This window comes from Ruditapes philippinarum, unplaced genomic scaffold (genome assembly GCF_026571515.1).
Source record: "Ruditapes philippinarum isolate M1 unplaced genomic scaffold, ASM2657151v2 ctg38_1_1_1_1, whole genome shotgun sequence".
In the NCBI taxonomy this organism is placed as follows: domain Eukaryota; kingdom Metazoa; phylum Mollusca; class Bivalvia; order Venerida; family Veneridae; genus Ruditapes; species Ruditapes philippinarum.
In genome coordinates, this window is record NW_026860353.1 from 184,996 (window position 1) to 200,046 (window position 15,051).

General features: G+C 32.8%; 1 protein-coding gene across 1 annotated transcript; it reads right to left on the reverse strand.

Annotated features, from left to right (window-relative positions):
* Window positions 1-278: 278 nt before the first annotated feature.
* On the reverse strand, window positions 279-14,707 carry LOC132759761 (uncharacterized). The gene is made up of 8 exons (XM_060751593.1): window positions 14,379-14,707; window positions 13,773-13,915; window positions 10,908-11,022; window positions 10,313-10,535; window positions 7,727-7,879; window positions 7,084-7,235; window positions 6,443-6,512; window positions 279-6,029 (listed from the first exon to the last, which is right to left on the reverse strand). The coding sequence occupies exons 1-8, from the start codon at window positions 14,514-14,516 to the stop codon at window positions 5,929-5,931; spliced, it is 1,095 nt and encodes a 364-aa protein (XP_060607576.1). The 5' UTR covers window positions 14,517-14,707; the 3' UTR covers window positions 279-5,928.
* Window positions 14,708-15,051: the final 344 nt, after the last annotated feature.

Sequence of the window (15,051 nt, forward strand, 5' to 3'; positions counted from 1 at the left end):
TCGTTGTTTCACGTTCGTACCATTGTGTTTTTACCATTGCACCATCAGCGTTTTCATCAACGTTCATCAACTAACCTTCGTGCCATCGCGCTGTCACCATTTTACCATCGTGAACGGGATTTAGTATGTTTCAGTGTACGCCTTCAGGTTAAGTCATTCAATTTCTTGCATAAGAGATATTATAATTATTAGTAATTATTAGTTCACTGTAGGTTTTCATAAAGAAAGCATAAGCAAACCTATTGATGATTACACTTGAGGTAAATCGACGAACCTCGATTTAAAACAAGATTGCATTTGAGAAAAATGCTATGCCACCGCATTAATACAACACTAAATAGTAGTGTAGGAACATATTTTTTTTGTTTCTATACAATTTTGAAGATTGTCATAATGCATAGATCCCTGACCTATCTAATTCTTAATATCAGATTAGTGGTTAAATCTGTTGTTAACTCAATAAAAGATCAGAGTAGGAATATATCAATGCACTCGAGTCTAGTGAATTAGGTGGTGAAGGTCATATTTCACACAGCCTAAATTTCATGACTACATCAAATGCAACACAGTAAGACACTTTGTAAAAATCTAGGTCAGCTAAAATCAAAGTTTACTTTACATCCTAATCTGTGCACATGGTTCAAATTTCATAGCTGTACATCAAAGGACAAGAAAGTAGGTCACATCATCAAAATCTAGGTCACCTGATATCAAAGTTCAATTTTACAACTAAAACTGTGCACATGGTCAAAATTGTCTCCTTTGGGCAAGGCAAAATTTTGGACCCAAGGATTTAATTCAAAACAATCTTGATACAGTCCACCAAACAACATTTCAAGTCAAATATCTAAGTTGTAGCTTTCTCCCATTCAGAAAACATTTGTTTTATTTTCTGTTTTTACTATGTGTACATAATGAGAATCACTGCCCTGGGGGCCAATTTTGACACCAGGGGAAAAATTTGAACAACTTTGGTAGAGCACCTATAGATGATATTATATAGCTAACATCAAAGCTCTATGCCTTGTACCTTCAGACAAAAATATTTTTTTATTTTTTTACTATATGTACATAATGAAAATAATGACCCCTGGGGCGGGATCAATTTTGACCCCAGGGCTATAATTTGAACAATCTTTGTAAAGGTTCACTTCACAAAGTCTCATGCCATATATTTAACCCTTAGCCTTTGTCAATTCAGAGAAGAAGATTTTTCAATTCAGAGAAGAAGATTTTTCAAGTTTTTACTTTATACATATAAGAAAAACTATCGCCTCTGGGGCAGGGCAATTTTAACACTAGGGGCATAATTAAAACAACTTTAGTAGAGGACCTATAGATGATATTATATACCAAATATCAAAGCCTTAAGCCTTGTACCTTCAGACAAGAAGATTTTTTATTTTTTTACTATATGTACACAGTGAAAATCAATGACCCCTGGGGGTGGGGCCAGGCCAATTTTGACCCCAGGGCTATAATCTTGCTAGAGGTTCACTAAATAATATTTCATGAAAAATATCTTAACTCTAGCCTTTGTAAATTTAGAGAAGATGATTTTTTTAAGTTTTTACAAAATACATATAAGGAAAACCTATGGCCCCCGGGGCAGGGCTAATTTTGACACTAGAGGCAAAATTTGAACAACTTTGGTAGAGTACCTATAGATGATATCATTTAACAAATATTAAAGCTCTAGGCCTTGTACCTTCAGACAATAAGATTTTTTTGATTTTTTACTATATGTATATAAAATAATTGAAAATTAATGACCCCCGGGGCGTGGGCAATTTTCACCCCAGGGCTATAATTTGAACAATCTTGCTAGAAGTTCACTTCACAATGTTTCATGCAAAATATCTAACCTCTAGCATTTGTCAATTGCTAGAAGAATTTTTTTTTAAAGTTTTTACTATATACATATAAGGAAAACCAATGACCCCCGGGGCGGGGCCGATTTTGACCCCAGGGGTATTATTTGAACAATTTGGGTAGAAGTCTACCAGACATTGCCTTATGCAAAATATCTAAGCTCTAGGCCGTTTTGGTCTTTACAAGAAGGATTTTAAGTTTTTACTATATGTACATATAGTGAAAATCAATGACCCCCGGGACAGGGCCGATTTTGACCCCAGGGCTATAATTTGAACAATCTAGGTAGATTTCTACCAGACAATGCCTTATGCAAAATATCTAAGCTCTAGGCCTTAATGGTCTTTACAGGAAGGTATTTTATGTTTTTACTATATGTATATATAGTGAAAATCAATGACCCCCGGGGCGGGGCCGATTTTGACCCCAGGGCTATAATTTGAACAAAGTTGGTACAAGTCTACCAGACAATGCCTTATGCAAAATATCTAAGCTCTAGGCCTTTTGGATCTTTACAAGAAGATTTTTTTTAAATTTATTCTTTCAATTCCTTTTGGTTGCCATGGCAACCAGATTTCTGCATGGAATGAAATTCTTTGAACAACTTTGAAAGCCCTTCACCCAAGGATCAATCCTGCCAAGTTTGGTTGAAATTGGACTAGTGGTTTTTCACAAGAAGGTTTTTTAAGTTCACTATATAATCTATATAAAACACACACACACAAACAAACAAACAAACACACACACATACATAAACACAGGTGAATCGCTATATGCCACCGCATCGCAGATGCTGCGGTGGCATAAAAAGAATTTCTGCCGTGGGGAAATATGTGACAAATGAATTCATAAAAAATGACATGAGACAAATGTGCTTTCTTGTCCCTTAAAAACACATGAGACAAATGTGCTGTCTTGTCCCTTAAAAAACTTGATCGGAGCACATTAGTCACACAAATGAGTTTTTTTGGGTAGACATTTGAGGTCCCATTTGTCTCATGTGGGACAAATGCGACCGCATCGGTCTTACGTAAGACAAATGTGCTCCGAGACAAATGTGCTCATACAGCGCTTTGTCGCACTGTGGTCTTGTCGTCCTGTCGCTAGCGAAGCACGGCGCGTTGTCGCGATGTTGCCCTGTCGGTTGGCTGATAAGCCAATCCTTCAATTTGATCAGAGCGACAATGTGACATCGCAACAACACGCCGCACGACAACGCACCGTTTGGTGTTAGCAACAGAACAAAACGAAAGGCCGACAACGCGCCGTTTGGCGCTTTGTCATGCTGTCGCTAGCGACAACACGACGCACAAAAGTCAAAATCAGCCATCATACTAAAGCTCGCCTGTGCATATACACTTTATGCTCAAGTGGGCTAAAACACAAACACATATTTATGTTAAACTTTCATATTTTTTTTTAATTTCACACAATGTAAACTAAATATACAATAATGCACACAATAAACGTTTAAAATTACATACTACCGGTACATTATATACAAATTTACTTAAACTTGTAAACGCTTTAAGTCAAAGAAAAATAAACTAAACATCTAAACAAAACAAGAATGAAATCTTTTTAAAGTAACTCTGTTGGAACCAATAATTTCACAGAAATTTTGTTGAAATGGGGCACAACTCTTGCAATAACGAGTTGATTGCAGTGAAAATAACCATCATATACTAGCATATTTGCCTGCAAAATATAAACATAATCATTGAAATCCTTCAAAAGTTATTTTGCTGAAACCAAAAATTTCACTTAAAATTTCCTTAAATTTCTTTTTAAAGAGACATAACTCTATTAATAATGAGTTGATTGCAGCGGAAGTTGAACTTGTCCAGTGTTTTTGATATAACACAATAACAAAACAACAACAAAACAACAACAAAATTAATAATAATAATAATAATAATAATAATAAACCAACAACAAAAAAAAGTAAATTTCAAGGCCATATATACATTTACCTTAATTCAAAATGTCACATTTTTTTTTATAATTCCTGACATGTTTAACTTTTCTATTTATTTTAACAAAAAAGAAAATGTTTTGATATTGTCATAGCCACTCTGTGTTTGAAGTTGTTATAGCCACTCTGTGTATAGTGCCTCTGAGACTTTTTATTCTTAAATAGATACACTGGGAGATTTAAAACGGAAAAAATATACTAAATATAATAAAGAAATATGCTTAAAATTAAACTGTAACACGATTTTGTGCTGTTCTCACTGTATATAAACAAGTCTACATCCTGTTATCGCAAGTAAGGTACAAGCTCCCAAGTAAGGTACAGTAACCGGAAGTAACATGTGCTTGTACTCGCAAGACAAGTTACGTATACACATTGAATAATATAGGCTCTCAAGACAGGGTACAGTAATTTTGTTTATATACTGTGGTTATTAGCCTGGTTTGGCTCATTTTTTTACATTTAAAACGGTTAATCTGGCAAAACAAATTGAATGAATGACCTGAAATTTTTGCACACAGGTAATTAGTTCAGATAACTATATACATCAAATGGTACAAATTTGTGAAAAAACAATTCTAGTTCCGTCATGTCAAAAGACCTCAGTTAATTAAGTCCCTTCAATTTCAGACTATTTTTCTATAAAAAACACCTTTTCTACAAGTACTGTAAACGTAATCCTTCATTAGAAATATAAAAATGTATTGCGGGTGATGTGCATCAAGTTTCTACTGTAAACCTTAAAGAGATTAATGTAATTGGTAATTATATAAAAGTGACCATAGACATTTTGGATCGGTTAAAAAAAATAGACTAAAATACAAAAGCGGAAACAGATGAATAACGCGCAATGACGTCACCAGTTCTTTGTCAAATGAAAGCAGAAAATCCATATTAGACAACCAATAAAATAAAATGATAATGATATAAAGTATTTACAATAGAGTCATAATCCAACATTCAAAATATATATTTTATCATTACAGAAATGAGAGTTAGATATGGTTGACATATCAAGTATATTATAACAAGCCTGTGTGTTTTATTTACCACACTTTAATCAAAGCTGTATCTATAATCATGATAATTTTCATAAAAATTTGAAAATGTATTTAAACGAAGTGAACTAGGAAAGTGATTTACACATTGCAAGACAGCACTTAAAATCCACGTAAACTACCAGAAAAGAGGTCAAAATATGCAAAAATAGCTCTTACTGCGTTAGTCATGCAGTAGAAATATGGTGATAAATACTGCCGTCAATATTCACATATATTGATATACTTGAATCTTGAATCTTTTTACTTTCTTTAAAATCTTAGTTCATTTTTCTCGAGATTGAATCTTGAATCTTTTTACTTTCTTTAAAATCTTAGTTCATTTTTCTCGAGATTGACTTTCTTCAAAAAAAAAAAAAATGTTCATCTGGAGGCATACTGCTTTACTAATTTACTCATATTTTTTTTTTCTAAGTAAGATACAGAATAAAAGATTTTCATATAAATATATACAATAACTTAACTATTAAGCAGTTATTTTATAATAATTACAGACTTTTCAAAAGGAGTCATTGATATTATGTAATTAAGAAAATCTAAATTCTTTGGTGTCATTTTATCAGCGTGAGAATAATTCAAAACGTGGAATTTTCTTCTTACAAGTCTACGACTTTATTGCTGAATATAGTTGTCTCACTTACATTCACTTATAAAAATATCATATATTGTCTTCCAAAAACTAAGTAAGCGAACGTCTATTTGACACGGAGCAACCAGAAATTTTGGAATGAGACGAAAAAAAATTGTTGGAACACCACTAATACTGTATACATTTATATACCGGATAGGGCGCTTGTATGATTAAATGCTAAAATCTCGCCTGTTTACACGCCGAAATGCACAATAAATTCGTCTTCTCACACTGATTTATATACGATCATGAATGAATAAAAAAAATAAAAAAAGGCGATATTTTTCTACTTTGTGATCTCTGTAGTACTACTTTAATACTGTAGTGAGTTAAATTCCGCCATCTAAACGATTTTCACGGAAAATGGCGAAGCTGGTCGAACTTGTACGTTATTAAGACACCGTTACTTCCTCAAATTTACAGGGCTGGTCAAGCGGCATCAACATTTGTTCTTCCTCGTGGTAACCAATATACATGTACGTGCTTTTTCTTCCTGAAAATAAGAATGTTGCTATTTCTTTATCAAATCATTTTATTTATAATGAAACTTTGAAAGACTGATAAATGGTCTTAAGGGTAAAAAATGATGTTAAATAAGTTTATACTATACAGACAGATTTTGTAACATTTGTATCATACAAATAACATTATAAAATACATGGTGTGTGTATTTCCCTAAATTCTTATAAATAGTTAATATAGTTTAGGATATTTTTAAGATCTGTGAAGTTCACGACAGAGCGGCGTTAGCGACATGAAATTGTCAGCCTAGAGGCGTCTAATCAGACTCAGCTCTGTAATCAAATATATTTTTGTACAAGTATTAAGATCCCTATCAACAAAGAATGAATTTCCCTGATTACATTCAAGGTAAATAAAATAACAAATTCAGGTTGAGTGATTTACCTTGCAATTTTGATAATGAAAAGTGGACTTGTGAATCGTTCATGCTGATCTTGAACCATTCTGGCTCACCCTGCAACAAACAAACAAATTAATACACGCACGCACGCACGCACGCACACACATATACATACATACATACATACATACATACATACATACATACAAATAGTGTGCTTACTAAACATGCTAACTCGGCATCATATTGAATGTTGTGCTGAATACATTCGTGTCAACTGCTAAGTCCGCATTTAGAAATGGAATTTTAAATGTTGATCTATAAGCAAAACCCTCCCAATACTTAAGAACGTAAGAAGTGGGTGTGATTTCATTACTACTATCGGATACCACTATCGAAAGTTCTTGCTATTCTCCGTAAAATTGTAAAGTCGACTGCGAATTTGAACGAATCCCAATCACCATTTCCTGAGATATTTTATGCATATTAATTAGTAATGAAAGTGTTCCAGCATTTTCAAGCTCAATATGTTGGACTGTGAATCGGGCAGCACGGGTTCGATTCCCGGACGGTGCAAATCACCATCGATGTGATTGATCATGAAAAGTTTCTACGGTCATTCGCACTGTTATGTCGAAAAACAGACGACATGACAGTTACCCGATTATAGTACACTTAAGCTTACCGACATTTCGATCCTGTTTTCTTCAACATTTAGACAGATGTACTGTGTCTTATCTATATTTGAAAGGGTAACGCCATCAAAATGAACATATCCATTCTGTTTATAATAATTTGTACCGTCAAGATGGTATTTCAATGTCTTTAAGATGTCGTCTGAAATAATAAATATTGTTAATATTTGTTTATCTCTTAACCTGATGAATTTCTTAAATGGACTTGTCTGGCATCAAGTTTTGGAACTGCTCATTATAAATGTTTGGGAAATTGAGATAAAGTTTAGTTTAGTGGTCCAATAAAACGTCCGCTTGTGAAAAAAATTGCCGATTAAGAATAAAGATCAATGATTAAATCACGTATATATCAATCTATCGCAAATAGTCTCAATGCGGATAGCTGGTCCATGTGGAACACAATACCGGTAGGTAGTTTTGTAATTTTAGAGGCAACAATACAATTCAGAAAATGGGACTTCTATCACGGAATATCTTGCTATTATGTTAAACTTTAGCACAGATTAAACTCCATGACTTTAGTTCATGAACATTTAATCTATATCGTATCAGTGTTATTATTTTATGCAATGTTTTATTAATTATAAATCTGGTCCAGTAGGAAAGAATAAAAATAACGAGATGTAGATATACCGTCTCTTGTACCCGCTTTGACTGTTTGACCTTCAATCATTATGAAATGACTAGGTTGAGGAACAAGCTGATACTTATGCACACTTTCTATTTCTCGTGAAAAACCGTCGTCATTTTCAGGTTCTCTTCGGTCAATTGGAATACACTTTCCTCCTACAAAACATCGTGAATATATTCATAAACATAACAAACATTACATCACAACAAAACGTCGTAAATATATTCATTAACATAACAAACATTACATCACTACAAAACGTCGTAAATATATTCATTAACATAACAAACATAACATCACTACAAAATGTCGTAAATATACTCATAAACATAACGAACATTACATCATTACAAAACGTCGTAAATATGTTCATAAACATATCAAACATTACATCACTACAAAACATTGTGAATATGTTCATAAACATTAACAAGCATTACATCACTACGAAACCTCGTGCATATGTTCATAAATATTAACAAGCATTACATCACTGCGGAACGTCGTAAATATGTTCATAAACATTAACAAGCATTACATCACTACTAAACGTCGTAAATATGTTCATAAACATTAACAGGCATTATATCACTACAAAACGTCGTATATATGTTCATAAGCATTAACAGGCATTATATCACTTCAAAACGTCGTATACATGTTCATAAACATATCAAGCATTACATCACTACAAAACGTCGTGAATATGTTCATAAACATATCAAGCATTACATCACTACAAAACGTCGTAAATATGTTCATAAACATTAACAGGCATTATATCACTACAAAACGTCGTATATATGTTCATAAACATATCAAGCATTACATCACAACAAAACGTCGTAAATATGTTCATAAACATTAACAGGCATTACATCACTACAAAACGTCGTATATATGTTCATAAACATATCAAGCATTACATCACTACAAAACGTCGTATAAATGTTCATTTACATATATATAGCATTACATCACTACAAAACGGCGTATATATGTTCATAAACATATCAAGCATTACATCACTACAAAACGTCGTATATATGTTCATAAACATAACAAGCATTACATCACTACAAAACGTCGTAAATATGTTCATAAATATTAACAAGCGTTACATCACAACAAAACGTCGTATATATGTTTTTAAACATATCAAGCATTACATCACTACAAAACGTCGTAAATATGTTCATAAACATTAACAGGCATTATATCACTACAAAACGTCGTATATATGTTCATAAACATATAAAGCATTACATCACAACAAAACGTCGTAAATATGTTCATAAACATTAACAGGCATTACATCACTACAAAACGTCGTATATATGTTCATAAACATATCAAGCATTACATCACAACAAAACGTCGTAAATATGTTGATAAACATTATCAAGCGTTACATCACAACAAAACGTCGTAAATATGTTCATAAACATTAACAGGCATTATATCACTACAAAACGTCGTATATATGTTTATAAACATATCAAGCATTACATCACAACAAAACGTCGTAAATATGTTCATAAACATTATCAAGCGTTACATCACAACAAAACGTCGTGAATATGTTCATAAACAAATCAAGCATTACATCACTACAAAACGTCGTAAATATGTTCATAAACATGTTCAAGCCTTACATCACTACAAAACGTCGTAAATATGTTCATAAACATGTTCAAGCATTACATCACTACAAAACGTCGTGAATATGTTCATAAACATTATCAAGCGTTACATCACAACAAAACGTCGTGAATATGTTCATAAACATATCAAGCATTACATCACTACAAAACGTCGTGAATATGTTCATAAACATTATCAAGCGTTACATCACAACAAAACGTCGTGAATATGTTCATAAACATTAACAGGCATTAAATCACTACTAAACGTCGTAAATATGTTGATAAACATTTTCAAGCATTACATCACAACAAAACGTCGTGAATATGTTCATTAACATTAACAGGCATTACATCACTACAAAACGTCATGAATATGTTCATAAACATATCAAGCATTACATCACAACAAAACGTCGTATATATGTTCATTAACAGGCATTATATCACTACAAAACTTCGTAAATATATTCATAAACATATCAAGCATTACATCACAACAAACCGTCGTGAATATGTTCATAAACATTATCAAGAATAATAGAGAGCATAATATAATTTTATTCTACGAGCAATAAAATCAGTACACGAATTTAATATTCTATTTATCACATACAAAAAATTAACACCGCTTTAAGTGAAAAAGAGTAATTTTCCATTGACCCCCCCCTTTGTCTTTACACTGTGTTAGTAAAACGCAAATGACGTCAAGTTAAAATATATGCACGGCCGTCTTATTTTGACGGAGTCGCAAAAGAGGCACGGGTATGTGATATAGCAAAATATAAAACGTATCAGCCTTACGGACAGCAGCGTCACTATGATGTTGAAGAAGGCTGAAAGGCTATCGCGAACAGAAATAAGTGTGGGTAGGAATCATTTATAGATATGTTCATAAGATAAATATAAAATTAAAATAAAATGAATATAATTCATCACAATTACCTTTGCATTCGAACTTGCAACATAACCTCTTAACCGCATGCACCTGATCACTAACAGGTGTAATTTTACTTATGCTGTTAGAAGCATTTGTCATTTCAGTCCTTGAATATGAAACTTCCGGAATGTTCGTTCTCGTAGACATGTTCGTCCGGGTGTTAGATGCATTGCGCATTTCTGCCTGATTATCAGAAACAAAATAAGTGTCTTCTTTCCTCCCTACAGTCTGAAAATAAAACTTTACGCATGCGCATACATATTTTACTTTTTATTTCATCTTTGTCTTGCTTTGAATTTGGAACAGTCCATTCAAAATGAAAAGGCTTAAGGCTTAAGGCTTAAGATATTAGAATGCAAAAAGGGATCTTCACCCAATAGTGGTGTGGGTTATACTCCCATACTCGGAGTGCGGGAGCATCTAGCGGGTACTTTAGTTGTTTATTTTACAACACAACGGTATCCGCTTGGCAGACTTTTATCATTGAGTTGATAATTCAAAAGGGGTAAAGACTACGGTAACATGTGACTGGTCGATAACATATAGGCCGATTTTTTAGGCTAGGACAGGATTGTGTAAAGTCGAATAAAGAATCAATACCAATACTGTGTTTGTCCGTCCGTCTGTTTTTATATTCTGGAACCCTTTGAGGACCTGTTCTGGAGTAAGAAGCGGAAGCAAATCTTTATTCAGCTCCAGCAATTCATCTCCGTCTCTGCAAAGGAAGAAAAAATTCTGGGCTTTGCTTCTGGGCTATTATCATTAAGATTAGATTTGATTTAACTTGTCTTCAGCCATTTTCTGGCAGCCTCGTTTCTTTTTACAACAAATCATACTGATTATTCCACTTACAATACATATACATGTGTTAATAACAGAACAATAACAAACATACCTCTACATTATGGTGAAAGCATTAAAGTTAGAGAAAAAATATCCACCAATTGTCATTTATTTCGTATTATATGCGAGCCAACATATTTCTGTTTTAAGTTAAAAGTTTGACTTCAAACCACTTTTCCCTCATCGCTGTGTGTTCGAATCCCGACATGTGAGAAAGCTATTCAGCAAACTTATGGAAGTTCGATGGTTCTACTCTGTTCAGGCCTGTTCGTGCCTGAAATAATGCATGGAAGAGCACCTGAGATCTTCCTCCACCAGTACAGGTGAAAAGTAGTCATATGACTGTTTCTGTGTTGGTGCTACCCAAAATCCAATCATGAAAAATAATGAAAAATAAAATAAGATAAAATAAAATAAATAATAAAAATAAACAGCTGTTTCATAACACTCAATAACCCACAGCGTATCTAGTTCAAAAGGAACTAATTGTGTTTTATGTAAAGATAGGCAATCTATCTTATTCTATTTATTTTTTACAAGTAAAAGCTTTTATCACAATGAACTAAAGTGTGCCTTCATTTCGGTCAAACCAATATATTAGAATAAATCTATACATACTTTACATGTTATTCAAACTTTCATTCATTTTTTCCTTCAAATATTTGACGAAATTACGTCGATCTTTTCTATTAAAAACCTAACTCTTTAATGCACTAACAGGTCAATAAAATAAAATAAATAAAATAAAATAAGAACCAACTGAAAGTTTAATAACTTTATTTAAACGACATAATTTAGGATTTGTTGGAATATGATTGGTTAACAGTTTGAGACGAACTATTTTAAATTATATGACTGTGTCATTCTCTATAATATATTCTTGTAGTGTATAAAGAAAATTCTGCAATGAACCATAATGTAAAGAACAACAACAACAATCAACACACACATACACGCACGCACGCACGCACGCACACACACACACACACACAAAAATAATAATGTCTTAAATCACATTGTTATTACAAGGAGCACAATGATTTTTCGCATTCGCTACACGCTATGTAAAAACAATCTTTCAAATTAGATAATGCAATAAGATCTCAATCAAGATAATAGCTTTATGTTATTATATTGTCCTCATATTCTAGCATTCTATTGTAGTAAATTAGGATATTATCAGTAATTGATATTAACAATGTCAAACGAATACATCAGGATTTTTCGATAGAGAATATTTTTTAGAAGTAAGTCAACTCCCCATCAATTGGCTTTTATGCAACATGGAGAGAGAAAATGTCTATATTTAAATTGTGCTGTCTCATTGTCGTTTCTAGAGTCTGATGTTTAGGGGCGGGGGGTGAAGGTTGACGGGAGCTTTAATTAAGTCACACCAACTTGCAATGGTCAGTAAGCTTTCTCCATTATTTCAAGCAAACGAACCACCAACCAACTATTCGTAAGCTATCTGGTCAATATAAGATATAGGAATCGAAAGTGGCTGACGGGATTCGAACCTACAAACTTTTATGCAGCAGTATGACAGAATTGGCACGGATATAATGTTTTCAATTTTAGAAGAAGAAAAACCCGCTCTTTGAAAATGTTCTTTAAACCGAGAAGCTCCCATATATGATTAAATCATGTTTGTTTATTTCCAAAAATGCTCACAACTTTAACACCATTTTTCCTCATTAGTTTTGCTTGTTGTGCAATTATTTTCCTTTTTCACAAAAAAGCCAAAATGTTGGCGAGCAGTAATCGATTACCTCATTTTTTGGCTCATAAGCAAAATGTATGGTATGGCGAAAATGTCAAAAGTCGGTCAGAAATGACAAATGATTATGTTTTCAAATGTTATGTTTGTCTATTTGGCACAAACGAATCTTGCCCTACCCAAGGCATGTCCACGAACATACAATACGAATGTAGGACAAAACCCCACCAGTGAAAACCCCACCACTCAAAATTTTATAGAGTGGACAAAACCCCACCACTACATTTCATAGAGTGGACAAAACCCCACCACTAAATTTTACAGAGTGGACAAAACCCCACCACTTCAGCTTTATAGAGTGGACAAAACTTTCTTGTAAACATGTTAAAAAACAAACAATTGTACATCAGCAGAAACTCAAAATAATGTGTGAACAACTCATCAATAAGAAGTTACAGTTTGTAACACCTTTTTTGCAATCAAAACATCAATAAATAATCTGTTTTGTTCTTCAGGGATTAGGATTAAGTTTTTTGTGTACAGTTTGTAACACCTTTTTTTGCATATTGCACATGCAAGATGTATATGCATTGTTTATAAAATTGTTCATTCTTATATTACACAAATTTAATGTTATATTGAAATAAAAAAAAATAAAATGTGAAAAAATGTGTATATTATATATATTATAATTAATCAAATAAGTGGTGGGGTTTTGTCCACTCTGTGAAATTTAGTGGTGGGGTTTTGTCCACTCTATAAAATTTAGTGGTGGGGTTTTGTCCACTCTATAAAATTTTGAGTGGTGGGGTTTTAACTGGTGGGGTTTTGTCCGTCTTCCATACTATACTTTTTGTACAAATCTTCATTTTTGTTAGAAATAAACAAATAATACTAGTACTTACTTCAAATTCATTTTTCTCGCCACATTTTCTGGTCCGTTGTCAGGCATCTTAAGTATGTGTCGGTAGACTCTTAAACCGCTTTCGTCAAGTCGAGTATCTGTCTCCAATATCCCACCAATAGCATGTCCGTGTATGAAAATTTCCTGAAAAAACATACTTTCTGATAAGATCAATCTACATGTAATTTCGACAGAGACTGGAACGACATGACTATACTATATCCTTGGCTCAGCCAAGTTATCACCCAGGGCATAGATTGTGACCTTTGACTTTTGAATTAATGAACTTCCGGTCTGTAAAGTTCCCACTCTGAGATAAAAAAAAATCGTAATGAGCCGCGCTCTCCGATTTTGATATACATCACCTGTTATTTAAGTGCCAACAATGAAAACATCACTGTCGAGGAAAAATGTGTAAATAGTGTACTGGAAGGTCAAAATAACTTTACGTTTTTCAGAATTGTTTTCATTTTCATTTTTTTTTCTTAATTATAAACCCACGTTATCTTCGGAATTAATAATGCGATGTACAGTCTATGTAATATTTTAGTCAATATAAAATTTTTACTTTAAACAGTTGTCATTAAAGTAACCATCTAAATCTTACCTTATTTTTGAGCGGACTGATTTTGTGGCCGCAAAAACAGGATATATTGCGGCAGCAAAAACAGGCTTTGATTTTGTCCCAGCATGATAAGCTAGTTTGTTCATCACCATGTGACCGAGCTGATTTAGAATGCGACATTTTACTGACTCAAATGCTCTTAAGATGTTTCAATGTCTCAGCGATAATATCTCGTTATCTTTTTTAAATCGTTCAATTTACAATTCTTTTTTAGAATATTAACATTTTTCCCAGATAGAAGTTAATTTAATCAATGCATTCCACAATTTTGAATATAAGTTATGAATTGAAAATAAATTGCATTTACAAATGTCTGCCTTTTATACGGTTTGTAACGCTTTTTTCCAAAATATCTATTTATAAAACTTCCTGTTATTTCATGTTTTTCATAATTAATTAAGGTAACGATAAATTTATGATTAGATCATTCAGTTATCGGAATTTCTACCCAGTTTTTTTATTTGAATTCAAACAAATACTGATCTCATCTCGAAAAATAGGAACACGTCATCGTACAAGGAAAATATGGAAGATGTCATGCCATTATTGGAGCAATATATATATATTATTAACGATTAAGCATAAATATTGAATGTCATCCAAAACCACGCAATTACAATTTAAAGCGTTAAGGCAAGGGATGGTCATATAGTTT

Coding starts and splice junctions, on each gene's coding strand:
- LOC132759761 (XM_060751593.1), bottom strand. CDS start 14,516: ATGTCGCATTCTAAATCAGCTCGGTCACATGGTGATGAACAAACTAGC. Junction 10,536..10,907: donor GACGGACAAACACAGTATTG/GTATTGATTCTT, acceptor TTTTATTTTCAG/ACTGTAGGGAGGAAAGAAGA. Junction 7,880..10,312: donor TTGCAAGTTCGAATGCAAAG/GTAATTGTGATG, acceptor GATGTTTTGTAG/GAGGAAAGTGTATTCCAATT.